Source organism: Amblyomma mixtum, chromosome 9, assembly GCF_055824585.1.
Source record: "Amblyomma mixtum isolate Tamu chromosome 9, ASM5582458v1, whole genome shotgun sequence".
In the NCBI taxonomy this organism is placed as follows: Eukaryota; Metazoa; Arthropoda; class Arachnida; order Ixodida; family Ixodidae; genus Amblyomma; species Amblyomma mixtum.
The window spans coordinates 55,586,669-55,603,039 of NC_143020.1; the positions used below are offsets into that span (position 1 = coordinate 55,586,669).

A 16,371-nucleotide genomic window follows, 5' to 3' on the forward strand; every position below is an offset into this window, starting at 1 on the left:
GTGCACATGTATTTTTGTGTGCTGATTCTAGGTATGTCATTTAATTTCATGTAGAACAATTCCTTGAGCACTTATGCACTTTTTATGCTAGTATTCTGCAGAGAGTTTTGAAGAAAATTTGCTGCGGGAAACTCGCTGAAATGCATGCCATTGGCTTCTCTTGAGACCAAGGAATACAATAAGGGTAAAATTATCATCCTGGCTCTCATAGAACTTGAGTAATAGGGTACTGAAGCTGCCACTTCAGAAACAGCAATACACATTTTCCTTCTCATTTCTGAAGCGACAACTTCAAAACTCTATAACTCAAGTTCTATGATAGGCAGGAAGACAATTTCACCCTTATTGTATTCCTTGGTGTCAAGAGAACCCAGTGGTATACATTTGAGCGAGTTTCCCGCAGCAAATTTTCTTCAAAACTCTCCGCAAAATACTAGCATAAAAAGTGCATAAGTGCTGAAGGAATTGTTTTACATGAAATTAAATGACATATTTAGAATCAGCACACAAAAATGCATATGCCCTGAAGATTTCGTAACTGTGACTTCATTAATAAAAATTTTTTTTTCAAGACCAGTGTCCCCCCTTAAGCCGCTTTCCTCTGAATAAAGTGATTTTTTTGTATTTCACAGATTTTTCGGACTGTTCGATTATTCGGACCATTTTTCGGGACCCTTCAAGTCTGAAAAAACGGTCGGCGACTGTACAGTGGTGGTTAGGATGATGATGACGACCATGTCTACACATGCGAGTGTTTTGACAGCTGACAATGCTTTGCTTCAGGTACGACGAGTGGGTCACAAAGAACCGCATCGTCGAGAACGTCACTGACAAGACGTCGAGGCGCAAGCGGCTGCAGAAGGTGAGTGAGCTCCACTGCCTCTTTACTCTTCCTGCCGCCCTGTGTATTTTCTCATTCGTTTTGTGCTCAGTGGAAAAAATTTAGCAAAATCAAATGATGGTTAACCCTTTGAGGGTCGAATTATTTTGAAGAAAACTTTGAAGAAAATTTTGAAGAAAAAGGTGGTCAAATTACTTTATTGCGGATCTTGAATCTACAAAATGTATATAATCGAGAATAAATAGTAAAAAAAAATTAGGAACAGTACTTTGGTGACAGCATCACTCACAACTGGAAAATGTTCAATAGAATAGAATAGCAACGGTGACAAGCAAGCTAAGAGCAGCACCAATAAAGATAGAAATCAACTTTCACCGCTTCTGCAAAACAGTACCCACAAACAGAAAACACGTTTCGCGCGACTCCGTTGCGATCCTGCGGCGGAATCGAAACCGCATAGGCGCGTTGCCACAGAGGGCGAGAATACCTCGCGAGCAACGGTGATAAGCAAGCTAAGAGCAGCGCCAATAAAGATAGAAATCAACTTCGGCAGCCCCTGCAAGATAGTGCTGACAAAAAGAAAACTCAAATTTCGCGCGACTCTGTTGCGATCACGCGGCAAAACCAAAACTACAAAAGGGGTGTTGCCGCAGTCTGTGCCGCGGCGCTAAAGCTAGACATAAGTTCTGCTTATCTCCGTAACAAGGCAGCACAAAATTCAAACACTTCTTGTAAGTCCTAATAGGTGGCAGCACCCCCCAGTGAGCACGCATTGTTCTTTTGGCGCAAAATTTCAAACGGAAGATCGAAACCGTACCCGTACGGCAAAGACCTTGCGGGACAGAAAACCGCCGCCGTACATGTACGGCAAAAACCTTCAAAGGGTTATGCAGGATTTTCACACTACTACTGTGCTCAGTATTAAGCAGTTATTTTTCTCTCTTTCAGGAGAAGCAGTCGGATGCATCGGTGAGCTCATCTTATGCTTTCTTCTTTCTTTCTTTTTTTGACCATAATTATTCTCTTGCGCCCTCTCCTATGTTTGATGCTTGGTGGGCAGTTCAAATTGACATACCATTAGTGACTCGATTGAGAGTGTTCTTTGCCGTCGTATAGAAGGGTGGAGTTTTGTTGTGTGTTTAGCTGTGGCTGAATGACTGACTGCCTTGGGCTGGGAGGTCGCACTGCAAGCAGGCTTCCTTTTTGAAAGGAAAAATGGTGCACAGTCGTCGCAGCAGGGAAGCTGACTAACAGGGTTGCTGTTGGGAATTTTTCAAAAAGAGCCAGAACTGAAGCTAAAAGTAGCCAAAAGTAGCCACGCCACCTGATCTTGGCACCAAATTTGTAGCCAAGCAGAAAAGAACCATTATTATTAGCAACTTTTATTAATGAACAATAAATAATATCATTTTGAATCAATACAAAAACACAGAGTAAATAAAGAGCACGGGATTTTGGGCCTCTTGCTCGGCCTTCAAGTATCAGGTACGTTGCAAATAAATAACAGTTCAGTCCGCGTAATTTATCTATTTTTTTATAGAGTAGATAGTATTCTTGCCGGAGTAAATTTGGCACATTCTACTCCACAACTCAGCAGGAACGTTAAACGATGGTGCTGTTTTTTTCTTGGAATCGTAGCCCAAATTTGATTCACGGAATCGCCATAAGCAAGTCCAGCTTCATTTTGTTACGGATCTCTGTTTTCGTCAAGTTCACGCAAGAGAACACGCGCTCTGCGTCAGCATTAGAAATTGGAAGGGTCAAAATTTTCAGTGCTCCTTGCGCCAGGTGTTGAAAAGGGCATTCGCCGCAAGTGTCCTTGTACGATGCCGCTGCGTGCCAGAAAGTCAAACATGATGTGCGATCAAGTGCACCGCTAATTTTCTGCTGCTGGCGTATTTCAGACTCCAGTTCGTTGGAGGAATATATGCGTCGAGGACGCGCGCGCGCATCAAGGTGACCAGGACATCAATGAGGACAGCAAAGCTTGGAAATAATTGCTATTTTCTGTTCTTGCTTGCTATTGTATATGCAATTGCAAAAAAATATGGCTAGTAAATGCGCCAAAATAGAAGTTCAAAGTAGCCAGAAAGTAGCCAAGGAGCCAGCGTGAAATTTTCATCGCCAGACGGGGTCGAAAAGTAGCCAATTTGGCGCAAAGTAGCCACCAACGGCAACCCTGCTGACTAATACCCCTGTCAAGCGGGCAAGTTAAGTGCACTTACGGGGAGTGCGCTTCGGCATCCCGAGTGACACTTTGGGCTACGCGGTGCTAAACGGGAAAGCAAAGTGCACTCATAGTAAAAAAAATGGCGACAGAGAATGAGCGGAATTTCTGAACAGCACGATGGAAAAGAAAAAAATACTTATAATATTTGATTGCTTAACTTGATAGCACAAATAAAACGAGGCTGAACAGTTTTTAACGATGAAAAAAAATGAAAATAGCAGAAAAGCCAAGACTATCCAGAATTTCGACAACAAACAAGATGGCGGCGGGCAGTGATGTTGCATCTGCTCACGTTTACTTGTTTTGTTGCTTACCTTGTAGCTATAACCAACGAACTTTTTTTCTGAAAACAGTGTCATAACACGTAAAATAAAGTTGTAAGTATTTTTTATGCATTATAAATTTTGTACCATTGGAACCGCTGGCGTCGAGGCTACGCACTCGGCCAGCAAAGTGGGGTCCGTGAACGCACTCCCAGCGGAGTGCACTTTCCCGCGAGTGACACTCACTTGCGTCGTTTAGATGCGGCAAAGTGTACTTACAGTGATGTACACTCTCCTTAAGTGCACTTAACTTGCCCGCTTGACAGGGGTATAACAGTCATCAGCATCTTTTGAAAGCCATGCGTTCCAGTCAAGCGCACTTGCAGTTGCTTGCAGAGCAAACTCTGCCTTGTTTCAAAGGATGCTGAGTTGACCATCGCAGTGTCTCTTAGACCTGTGGCGCTTGAGTCCTGTGTCGAACCAAGAGCCATCAACCCTAGTTTTTTTTTTTCAGCATTGTTGCAGAGAGAGTGCAAACTGTTAAAGTTTCATTCACCACATTCCACTGTGGGCAGAAGCAAGAGACCCTTCTTCATTCCCCAGTGTATGCTGGACAATGCTGCACTGCATGAGGCACGGCTCAAAATGCGTTGGGCGTGCTCTTGTGGCGTTGCTCATGACTGCCCATCCACACAGCACGTCTGTTCTGCTTGTCCACTTAAAGGTGCACTGAAGAGGATTCTGAACATGTCTTTTTGCCGCGGGAACTCCATCCACACTTTCCTAGCATTCTTAGAAACAGTGACTTATTGCCCTGTGTGGCCGATTTCTCCAATTAAAACGAGTTAACGTCCGGCTCCCGCCTTTTTTTTTTTTAATTCAGCCTCGTACGGTGGGCGGAGTCGACCAACGCATGGAGCGCCTTTCACCCAGTCCCGTGGAGGCTTTGCTTTCGCTTTATTTTCTTTTTTAGGTTTCCATGAATAAATAGTTTCATTCGCAGATAATATAGCCGCAAAATAAGCCCGAAGAAATAAAAATACGCGCGGACTATTTGCTACTACGGACTACTACGTATTACTCCGCCGCTGGCAGAGCGGCAAGCCGCCACGGGACTGGGTGAAAGGCGCTCCACGTGTTGGCCGACTCCGCCCACCGTACGAGGCAGAATTAAAAAAAAAAGGCGGGAGCCGGACGTTAATTCGATTTAATTGGGGAAATGGGCCACACAGGGCAGTAAATCGCAGTTTCTAAGAAAGCTCGGAACGTGTAGATCGAGTTCCCGCGGCAAAAAGACAAGTTCAGATTCCTCTTCAGTGCACCTTTAAGCCAGATCCCATGGATATTCATTCTCTCCAAGGCCTAGTGCAGCAGCCCTAATGTACATAGCGACAGTTGCGTCACACTCTCTCTTAATAACCACACTTTTGTTACATTTGGGCTCTGCTGTATATGGCTAGCTTTGGCCACCTTTGACTTTTCGTCGTACCTTCAGTTCAGAAATCTTAACTCTAAGGATGGCTCGGGATCGCTGAGGGTGACGGATTGATGGCAGTATTTTCTGACCAGTGAAGACAAGGCAGTGTCTTCGTCAGTTGGGCACTGTTGAGCTAACACTTTTCTTACATTTCCAGCCGCAGCAAAAAGCACAGACCGGACCCAACGGCAGCCAGCCGCCGGCAGCTGCAACACAAAGCTCGGCCAGTTCCACCGGCTCGTCCGACTCGCCAACCTCCAGCAGCAAGAAGACGGTGCGCCGAGGTCGTCCCCCCAGTGTTTCATCCAATCGAGGCAGGGCCCTGTCGGCAACTCCGCCCCCCGGAAAGTCTTCATCCGTGCCCACGACTCGGACCATGCGGTCGGAGCGCACCCCGACCTCCGGACCGGCATTTGCCGGCGGCCTCGAACCCCGCCGACGCAGCCGCCGGAAGTCGGGGACGCACTCGCCGCCATGTCTGGACGACGACGAGGGCTCCGGAGATGACGACGTAGCCTCGGAGAAAAGCCACGTGTCCATCAAGATTGAGACCGAGCCATTGGACGACATGGAGAAGACGACGTCGGCCACGACCGACTCGAGCGAGGATGCCCCGCTGCTCCCGAGCAGTCCGGAGCCCAAGCTTGAAATCTTGGATCGCGAGGTCGCGGTTAAGGAGGAGCCACAGGAGGAGGAGGAACCAGAGGAGAAGATGGACGGAGACGATGAGGACACGGACATTGATGAGAGCTCGGCTACGGCTCTGGCTTTCCCATTGACTCCGCGAGCTCAGGGCAAGGAGGATATGCAGATGAGTGTCGGTGAAGAAGGAGGTGGGGATGAAGAAAGTGAAGCCGAGCTGACCATGCAGGTTGAGGAGGAAACGACAAAGATTGGGGAAGTTGAGGAAGTGCTCGATACGGTCGCTGACGAGGAAGACAGCTTGCTGGAAGAAGGCAGTCTGGTCATCTTCGAGGACGACAAGGCCGATGACGACGCTGCTGACGACGACGAACCGGTGTCCGTCGAACCGGAGGTGGCGGCAGCCGCTGCAGCCATCTCTGCTGTCAAGCATGATGAAGTTGCCGTTGTTGAGGAGACGGCTGAAGCCAACGAGGATGAGCCAAAACAGGCGGAAGAGCCCGAGGTCGTTCCACCGCCTATTGAGATCAGCCAGCCGCCAGTTATTGCTGCCACACGAGTGATCACCATCTTCCCGCCAGCACTTGAACAAGAAGTGCCGAAGCATGGTGAGTGGCTGAAACACGAAGAGGTGCCTACTAAGAACGAGGTTGAAGAGAAAGATGAGGAGATGGAGGTGGAGGAAGCTGCTGATGAACAGGAAGCTGCCGGTCCGCCGTCGCCTCCTGGCGAGAATGACGACAACGTGGAGGAGCTCGCAGCGGAGAGCATCAGCGACGTGCTTCTCCTACCCCCTTCGCTTGTAGCCAAGGAGGGTCCTGAGAGGGACGCCCTGCTCGCGCCCGAGCACTCCCTCCCGGCGTCAGAGTTCGACGTCTGCAAGGACGAGGAAGATGATGAGGAAGAGGAAGAGCACAGGGAGGAAGATGAGGACGAGGACAACATTCCGAGCAGCCCCACCGACAATGCCGACAGGGAGCCAGCCAGCACTGTGGACCGCATCGAGTTCGTCAAGGAGGAGTCGGAGTCCGCCTCCACCCAGGACTTCTACAAGGTGGCGCTGTCGCTCAGCGATGACGGCAGCAACTCCAACGCCCTCAAGGTGGAAGAGGAAGGCACGAAGAGCGCCGACGAGCCTGTCGAATTCCCGCCGGTCGGCGGCGAGACGGTGGTGTCAGCGGCAGAAGTTGAAGTGGGTCCTCCTGAAGGCGAACCCTCGACAAAACGAGTAATCAAGCGGAAGAAGTTCAAAGGCACCAAGACGAAATTTGGCGCCGAGGGGAAGCTCAAAGGCCGCAAGAAACTGAAGGGCCAGCTGTTGCCCGACGGCACGACTGCAAAGGCACCGCGCATGAAGAAGTGCCGCAAGGTCGACGGGGAGCAGCGCGTGGTGAAGAAGCGCAAGAAGCTGAAAGGGGTGGTGACCGGTGACGAGCCGGAGATGGCTGGTGTGAAGAAGGCGAAGCGCAAGATGCGCAAAGCCAACAAGGACCACCCCGAGACCGCGAAGAAGGGCAAGCGGAAGAAGTTTTCTTCCGCTGCCACCTACGAGGACTCTGACGAGGCGGTGGGTGATGTTGAGAGAACCTTCACGGGCAAGATCAAACGCGAAAAGCGCAAGGCGGTGCGCCCCTCGCCACCGTTCCACCACGACTATCTGTCCACGCTCGCCGAGGTGTGCGGACAGGAAGTGGAGATGAAGACGACGGAGCCGCAGGCCGAGTCGGCTGAGTCCCTGTTCCTGTTGTGCGAGGAGAAAGTTCCGGCGAGTCCGACCAGAGAAGGAGAGGAGGATGCTGAAGCTCAACATCACCAGGCTCATGGGCACCACCATCACCACCACCATCACCATCAGCATCACCACCATCAACATGTCCATCACCCGCATCCTCACCACCACCATCATCATCAGCAGCAGCAGCCTTCGCATTCGCAACAGCAGCAGGGCCCAACGAAGATGGACATCTTCACCTCGGTTGCCGAAGCGGCTCTCGCTGGGCCGTCGACCTCGGATCCCTCGTCGGCTGTCCTCGACAACACACCCCCGACGACGCCCGACGACAGCGGCGGCGCGGAGAATGACTCGCCATCGTCGTCGCTGGCTGGCTCGCCCCGGCGAGACGGCGACGGGTTCCACGTCATCGATGGAGAGAGCACCATGTCGGCGGACTCTGAGAACAGCCGAGGCTCCGCAGACGGCGCGGTGGGTTACAAGGCAGCTGGCGAAGATGACTCGTCATCTTCACGCACGACGGACAGTGCGTCATCCGCAGAGCGGCACAAGTTGCTGGCTGGGATGAAGCGGCCCCCGTCGCATGACGATGAGGCACTCATGAGTCATGGGAAGAGGGCGAGAAAAGCAGCGCGGAAGGCGATGCTCTCCGCGGCGCACGGAGACTCGAAAGGGAAGACGCATCGGACGAGCGGACGAAGTGCGAGGGGTAAGCATTTGTTGCGTAATTTCTGTTTGATTGAACAAAGCGCGGAATCAAATCGTTGTAGAGAGCGTTGCTTATCCTAAAGTTGTCAGGTGCTCTAAATAAAGTTGACTCTGTACAGTTTGATTAAGGGCCGCAAAAAATTTGTTCACATTATGCAGAGTTTGATTTAAGTGCAGTCTTTATACGAATACAAAGTTTGTGTTGATGTTACTAAAGTGCAAAATGATTAAACAGGAAGTTGAAATTGAGCCGGGATGCAGGGCAAAATTGCGATTTTTTTTTTTATTAAACAGCAGTTTTCTGGGTTTTTGTTTTACTGAATTGTTCTCCTAATAATGAACTTTGTTCTGCTAATAATGGACTTAGCTTCCAAGTTCGGTCGTTTTAGGAGCCGAAGAAAAAGTTTTTTTCCTTCTTTGCATGTTCTTTACTCAAATCTAGAAGCGGAGGATCATTCCAACACCGGAGAATGATTCGCGACTGAAGGGGGGGCTATTGCTGGGCTTGAGAAAAATGAATGATGTGATTGAAGTTGAACAGAACTTTTCAGAATTTGCGGCTATAGCACGATAACTAGCTGTCAGAGAGTGGTAGGTTGCATTTTTTAGCTCACATTTTAAAACAGCGGTCACTGGTCATTGGTCATTGCTACCTGAGGGTGTGTTCAGGAAAGAGTTGAAGCTCTGTGCTCAGTTTGTTTGCTTTTTTCGTTTCCTGTCCTTTGCAGATTCTTCTGGGCTGATGTCCATGGTGGACAGCGGTTCTTGCACGCCAACGTCCATGGCGGCTTCGTGCACGGTGACAGCTTTGGGCAGCACCAACACTGGCAGCTGCCACCGGCCGTCCAAGTTCAACTTTGACCTTCCTTTGGGTGGGTGGATCATCTTGATGTTGTCTGCTTTTTAAACGTGTTAGGATTTAGAAGGGTCTGTGCAAGCGAAAATGGCGACTGCCGCCTGTCAGTAATTTTAGAGCGTTATACCCGTGCCAAACGGACAGATTTAATGCCATTAAGTGCTTACTGCCTTAAGTTTTAATGGCATTAGCCTTACTGCCGTTCGCGACCTACTGAGTGCGCCACAACTCATTCACCCGTGCAATGTGTACTCTCGTTCTCATTCCACACGCAGAAAAGCATGCAGCTTTCTTAGTAACAACTTCCTAACCAGTAGGAAATGGTTAATTCTTAACTTTCAGTCAGATTAGGCATCAATACCGCATTTTCGATGCGAACAGCGCCATTTTTAACCAGCCTTATTGACTGGTACTCTCGACTTATGTGCTGACATGCGAGTTTATGGCTACTTTTTCGACTTGTAAAGCAGGAACAGCTGCATTTTCTGGAAAAGCGTTTTTACATTACATTTGAACAACATTCCCGATATATTGTGCTCATTAGGAATGTTTATATTCAGATGAAACTTTTGACTACCTTGCAAGCGTTATCGTCATTGTCACTTTTGATAATGGCATTAAATGTGGACGTGCAGCACCAACTCCGAAAATAATGGCATTAACAGACTTAAGGCCTTAAGCATTTACTACCATTTCTTGTGCGCGTGTGGAATGGGTATTAAGCTCTACTTCTTGCGTTTCGGGTCTCAGCGTTGGGCGTTGTGACGCAAATCGTAACCCAGTGGTTGCCATGGTATCCGAGGTGGTTGCATAATGGAGTAGAATGACGACAGGCTGCTGTGTGATGCCCGAGTCTGGCAGGCATCAAAGTGGGGCCACTTAGTCCCGACATTCGTGTAAACTTTGTGGGTCCAGTGTTTTCTGCAGAATGTTCTGGGTGATGTCATACGATTCAGCGTTCCGTGCAGCATAAACTTACTAGTTAAGTTAGAGCCTAGCTCAAGGCAGGGATTCGAATCGACGACCAGTGTACCCCCATTCTACGTCTTTACGAATCTTCATATGGACATTGCGGCTCAGCTGTTTGTCACAGAGTATTCAGGGTTCTGTGCAGCATGAACTTGCTTGTTAAGTTAGAGCCTAGCTTGCGGCAGGGATTCGAACCAACGACCTATGTAAGATGCCTTAAGGCTCTACATTCGATCGCTGCCTCAGCAGCTGCTCTTGTTTTGACTATGGATTTCATTTGTTTCGTTTATTTACTTGTATTTTTTCCTTTTCTTGCAGATGATAGCATGGATGCTGAAAAACGGATAGCCGTCATTCAGGACCGGCTGACTGAGCTGCGGAAGGTCTACATGCAGCTCAAGGCTGAGGTGGCAGTGATAGACCGGCGGCGCAAGCGTGCGAAGAAAAAAGAGTCAAGTGAGTGAAAACACTTGAGTTAATTCACTCTCTTGAAGCACCTTTTTGTGGCATTACTTAAATGCGAGTGTGCACAGAAAGAAAAAAGGGGAAGTCTAGCATGTGAAGGTCGCCCAGAAGTGTTCTGTGGACTTTTTTCACAGCCTCAAAGTATGTTTTCTTCTTTTTTTTTGCATTCTAGATTTGTAGCATAAGTGTTACACTAAATGGCTTACTATAGGCAGTGGCTAGGAACACCTTTTATAGCGCACGGTGTTCAGATTAGCTCAGATTGCTGCAGCCCTCACAGCGCTGCAAACAGCTTGTGGACACGTTGTCACACGGTGTTGCAGCTGTCTGGTGTCCGAGGCCACACAACCAACCAGTCTCCATGCGCGAAAAGTCATCAAGAGAGAGCTGTTAGGAGAAGCGCCACTTGCAGGGGGTGTGGTATGCTGGGTTGTTATGTTGAATGTTCTGCTGAACAGGGCAGGTATGGCTTTGAATTGCAAGGCGTAAGCATGCCTGACACGTGTCATGGTGGAATTTTCTTTCCAGGTGCGCCTGTGCTGTCGAGCGGCTCCTCCTCAGTGGCCCCCATCTCTCAACCGGCCGCCTGCCCCTCCTCGCCACCGAGCTTGCCGTGCCCCGTCGAAGTGCAGTGCTCATCATAACGGCACAGCCCCGTGTCCCCCTCTCTCTTTCTCTCCCATCATCATCCTCTCCATTTCTCCCTGACTCTGTCCTCGACGACGAGTGTGTGTCGTGGTTGCTCCGCCTCCTCCTCCGCGGAATCCATCACCACCAGCAGCATCCGCGAGGAGGAACCGGACTGAAGCCACCGTTGTCCGCCATCGTCACAACTGTCCGCAGGTCTTGTCGAGGCCGTGTGTCACGCCTCCGGTGTGCATTTTTTCTGTTCTTTTTGTTGTGTTTTCATGACACCTTGCGTACTGTGTTGCAATGCTCTCTAGATCACGCGAGCCGAGAAATTCGGGGAGCGTTTTCCGACATGCACAGAAGTAGCGTGGGCTTTGAGATTCCCAGTTTTTCACGAAACCCGTCCTCCTCAGCTGCCTTGAAAAGCACTGGATAAGGGGGCCAATGAAGGCAGTTGTTTTTTTGGGAAGGCCGGGTAAAAATGAGTTAATCGTGGACAAATAGTGCTCTAAACGAGGTTCTCTGTGGAAATGAAAACAGCGCATGGGCCCCGGTGGGGGGGGAGACAGTTTGGATGGAACGACAACTGGCAAACTTCAAGTTACACTGCCACAACCTGCAATTGCTTACCAGAGTGAACCATCTGAGGCTTTGCATTTTTTTAGAGTGACGTTCGGGGTTCCTGTCGGGTGTGCTGAGGCTTATACAACTGTCCACAGTCGTGTGTTTTCTGACGCAGGCGTGCACAGTCAGTATTGTCTAGGTGTTTGAGTGAATGCGAGCTAAATGAAATTATGGTAGCTTCCAAGCCTATGATGAGAGAGGAATCATCGCCGAGTTGTCCGGGGCCATGATGTGCAAGTGTGGGCAGAGTCTCGAGTAGCCTTTTTGTATGTGTTTCTTTCTTTTTCTTTAATAGTGGCGAAAATTTAGGAAAAGCCTGGCTTCCATGTTTGTATCTCGTGTAACAACCCGGTCTGGTTGCCACGCAGTCTTTGAGAGTTTTTTGTGCGCTTGTTTTAGTCGCGAGAAATGGTGCAGAGGGAGATGTGCCTCCCTTCGAAGTCATTGGTTGCTGGTTGCCACAGTGACTGCTGTTTCAGATGTCTCTCCTTCGAAGTTACGACGTTTAGTCAACGTTGACGTGATCTCGGAAACGGTCACAAAACTGTCGTGACATGTGACAAGGGATAGTTCTGCTACTGCTGGTATTAGTGCTGGTACTTGTGCCGGTGCTGATGCTGCTGGTACTATGCCACCACGATATCGTGCGTGCAGTTTTGTGCGGTTACGGTTAGTTCACGTCGAGCAGTGTTTTGTGTGGCAGTTCAGATCGGAGAGGTTATGCACTGTCGGATACATGCTTCAGTTAAGGGGACACTGGTCTTGAAAAAAAATTTTTTATTAATGAAGTCACAGTTACGAAATCTTCAGGGCATATGTATTTTTGTGTGCTGATTCTAAATATGTCATTTAATTTCATGTAAACCAATTCCTTGAGCACTTAAGCAATTTTTATGCTAGTATTTTGCGGAGAGTTTTGAAGAAAATTTGCTGTAGGAAACTCGCTGAAATGTATGCTATATTGGGTTCTCTTGACACCATGGAATACAATAGGGGTGAAATTGTCTTCTTGCCTATCATAGAACTTAAGTTATAGAGTTTTGAAGTTGTCGCTTCAGAAATGAGAAGGAAAATGTGTATTCCTGTGTGTGAAGTGGCAGTTTCAGTACCCTATTACTCAAGTTCTATGAGAGCCAGGATGATAATTTTACCCTTATTGTATTCCTTGGTGTCAAGAGAACCCAATGGCATACATTTCCACGAGTTTCCTGCAGCAAATTTTCTTCAGAACTCTCCGCAAAATAGTTGCATAAAATGTGCACAAGTGCTCAAGGAATTGTTTTACATGAAATTAAATGACATAATCTAGAATCAGCACACAAAAATACATGTGCCCTGAAAATTTCATAACTATGACTAAATTAATAAAATTTTCTTTTCAAGACCAGTGTCCCCCCTTAATGCACTCGTGACATGCCTACTACCCCATTTGTGGAGACTCGAAACTCGGGTTTTGGGTGGCTAAATTTTCTGAACTTCATTTTTGAACAAATCCTTGTTTTCGGAAGAAGAATCGCTCCTTTGGCTTTTTTGGAAGTGGGAACCACATTGTAGCTCTGCGGGGCTCCTGAAATAATTTCCAGGCCATTTTGTGGATGGGTGACTAGCTAGGACTTCCGAGTCAAGTGGTGAAACTTTTCATCATGTTTTTTGTTGTTATTGTGAGGCTCTCACATCCTGTATGCTATGCACACACCAGTGTTTCCACATTGGCTGCAGTCGCGTTATTACAATATAAATTGTGCTCTTGCTGCATATGAACTCAAGAAACGTTGACATTTTTGCTACGGAACATGTGAGAATCATTCAAGCTTTGAAGTGTATTATTTTGGCCGTACCTGTACATGACAGTCATTGTTCTGGGCAGATCTTGTTCATGATGGCCTTTATACTTTTAAGGTGTACTGTGCAGCTGCTGTTCTTTTTTTTTTTTAATTTCTTTGCATCAGAGTATCATCTAAGTGTGCTGTCATGGCCTTGTAGTTGTGCCCGGGGATGTGGTCAGACCATGCCTCTTCAAGTGACAACTGCTCTCTGTGTTGAGGTTTCTGTAGCTACGATGTGGCATTGTGACATCTTGTATTGAAGCTTGACGCTGCCAGCTTTGTCATTCTGTCTTTATTTTTGTCAAGGAATTCTTAACTTGAGAATCCTGTGCAGTTCTCGCACGTTGTTTTTCATTTTGCCGACAGACATTGTTATCACCACTGTGTATCGCTCTGGAGCACTGGCTGTCCACGTCTTGACTACAGTGTCTACTTCTTCACGAGCCCTCAGCGCTGTGTGGAACCTTCTTTGCGTGCCGTTTCTGTTCAGTATCTTTGTGTCTGCTGCAACGTGAGGAACACTTGAAGTTAATTTTAAGAGCAGCGTTTTCCTCTGCCCTGAAACAGGAATAACCCAATATATGCCAACATGTCCCCCCAACCTCCCCAAGCAGTGTAATTAATCGGCCCGATATTGGAAATCCACTGGCAAATGCCGGTCCAACAAAGGCCCAATATTTGAAATATTGGGCCAATTACATGTGCTGCTTGTGTCCCTTTTCATCAGTTTTTTTGGGAACGGGACCAATTAATAAGTGGGTTACTGTGCTTTCTCATGGCAGCAACCGAAGGCGCAAACGCGAGGTCTCTTGTTAACACAGAGCAATAACCACATCCAGTTTTGTGGCGGTGTTGTCCGCAGAGAGAGCGAGGCTAGAGTTTTTAACGAGCTTTTTTTATTTATTAGCTTTTAAGCACGTTTTAATACCACTGTCTCTCTCTGTAGCTGCACACAGCCTCTTAACCCCCCCCCCCCCCCCCTTGTTCTGCCCTCCCCACATTTTCATGTTTGCACAGGCAGCCATCTTTATTTCTTTTTTTGCATTTTTTTGTGAAGTGTTACTTTCACCAGTTTAGCAGGCTGGTGCCATCGTGATGGGTATCCTTTACCCCTTCTTTTTTTTGTAATATTGACCTCATGCTAAGTTATTTGTTCATTTCAAGAACTTACCTTCTAGGGAGCGCACGGGAAGGAACCACTTTCTGTCTTACAGCTGTTTTTTTTTTTTATTTCATCTGATTGTGGAAGACTCTCTCTGAAGTTTTGCTATAAAGGCCATCTGGAGGCCTCGTCTTGCAAGGGCCTTCTAAAGGCCACGTTAACAGGCCAAGGTCAGCATTGCTCCTGAGAACAAGCGTCGGTTCCAAGATGATTGTTCTCTTGCACGGTTCAGTTTGTTGATGAGTGGCCATTATGAGAGCCGATATTTGTTTTGCTAGCGAGAGTTATCTGAGCCGATGTCATCCTAGAGCGCCGCTACATTGTAGTTCACTTCGCAGCGTGATGATTGTGTCGGGGCGCATGTCTTGCTCCTCCGGCGTTTTTGGGATGTGCTTGGGACGTGCTTGGGACGTGTGCCAAAGCTCAGAGAAGATGCCGGTGCTGAGGACACCACCTCTGAAAACTCTCATGCCTTTCGTTGTTTTTTTTTGTTGTTGTTCACTCTTTTCTTGTACATAAGTTGTAAAAATAGGGAAAGATGCTGGTGCAATGACATTGGAACTGCCGCCGATGATGCTCATGACAGTGATGATCTGTGTGCGTTCTTTTACCGACATGGTCGACTTGGAGCGGGAGTTGTGCTGTGTACTGACGGTCTCGGCACGCATGTTGACACAAGGCTGCCACTATGCTCGTGCTGCATGACGATGGTGTCTAATTTTTTTCTTATGCAGCCGACGCATTCCAATTCTTGGAGAGATGGAATCGCTGTGCCACTGTTTTAATTTATGTTTCCTGTTGGATCTTGTGAGCACTGTGGCAAACGCTTACACTGATGTGTTAGTATGGAAAAGTGCATGTACAGCTCCCCATATAAAGGCACTTTTGCATGACTTTTAGATGTAATTACTATAGGCATGCGATTTACTTGTGTCGACCCGTGACGATAATGGACCGCCTGCGTAGTAAACCAGCAAAATAAATGTTTATCCTACTCGTACGTCTGTCTGCTTGAACTTTTTTTTTTTTTTTTGAATATTTGTTCAGTAAGTATCCGATTGTGTGAGTAGTGTGCAGTTAGCATGACATGTTTGCAGAACATCGTGCTTGTGCGTGCGTGTCTGTGAGCGAGGGCATTGAGATGCTATGCAAAGAGTTGTGAAGTATTTAAAGAAAACAAAAATTATAGCTTATGGCTGCAGGAATTTTCACGCTACTTGAGCGATGTTGGTCTTAGGTAAGTAAAGATACGGAAACGTGCAGAGATTCGAGGACGTTACCGTGCAGTCTTGGTAAATTGGAGAACATTTCAGAGAAGGACGTTCTGAGGATGTTGAAAGGAGATACGGAGGCAAGGGATGAAAGTTTTGAATCGAGATTGCTAATGTTTTTAATAGTAGTGTTTCAGTTCAGTGTGGCTGCATAACCTTTATCTGCCATAGAGGCGAATGACAAGATTTGGAGTAGCTTTGTCTCGGCGGTGAGTGAGTGAGTGAAGAAACTTTATTTCCGCCAGAAGAAGACCCGTGCCCCTCCGGGTCCGCACGCAGGCGTCCGGGGAGGGGCAGCGTCGCAGCTGGAAGACTAGCAACGGTATCGTTGTATGCTAAGGTCGGCACTTCTGAGTATGGTCTCCCATTCCTCTGCATTATTGATTCTGCCATATCCTGGGGCACTGGGGCATCTCCATAGTATGTGTTCGAGTGTAGCGGTATGCCCGCAGAACTCGCACACCTCCGCATCCTCCCTCGTGTCACCTCCTGTCCAGCTCCAGAGCGGGGATGCGAAGTTTCTAGCTTGGAGTCTTCTCCAGTCATAGGCCTCAGCCGAGCTAAGCGATCTATCCGGAGGAGGATAGATCCTTTTGTTCTTTTTCAGAATGTCTGTGATGCTATTAAAGGTATTGGTTTCCTCTTTAGTGCTGAATTCGTATGAGGTGTCCACGG

At 47.8% G+C, this 16,371-nt stretch overlaps 1 protein-coding gene across 3 annotated transcripts in view; it reads left to right on the plus strand.

Moving 5' to 3' along the window:
* The window catches only part of LOC149329106 (uncharacterized), a 62,643-nt gene extending 47,218 nt beyond the window's left edge, over positions 1-15,425 (plus strand). For all 3 annotated transcript variants that reach the window (XM_089560109.1, XM_089560106.1, XM_089560107.1), the window contains 6 exons: positions 784-862; positions 1,790-1,810; positions 4,969-7,894; positions 8,622-8,765; positions 10,037-10,174; positions 10,712-15,425. In XM_089560109.1, coding sequence (XP_089416235.1) covers positions 784-862; positions 1,790-1,810; positions 4,969-7,894; positions 8,622-8,765; positions 10,037-10,174; positions 10,712-10,827 — 3,424 coding nt within the window. In that variant the 3' untranslated portion in view covers positions 10,828-15,425. The remainder of the gene's footprint in view (positions 1-783; positions 863-1,789; positions 1,811-4,968; positions 7,895-8,621; positions 8,766-10,036; positions 10,175-10,711) is intronic.
* Positions 15,426-16,371: the final 946 nt, after the last annotated feature.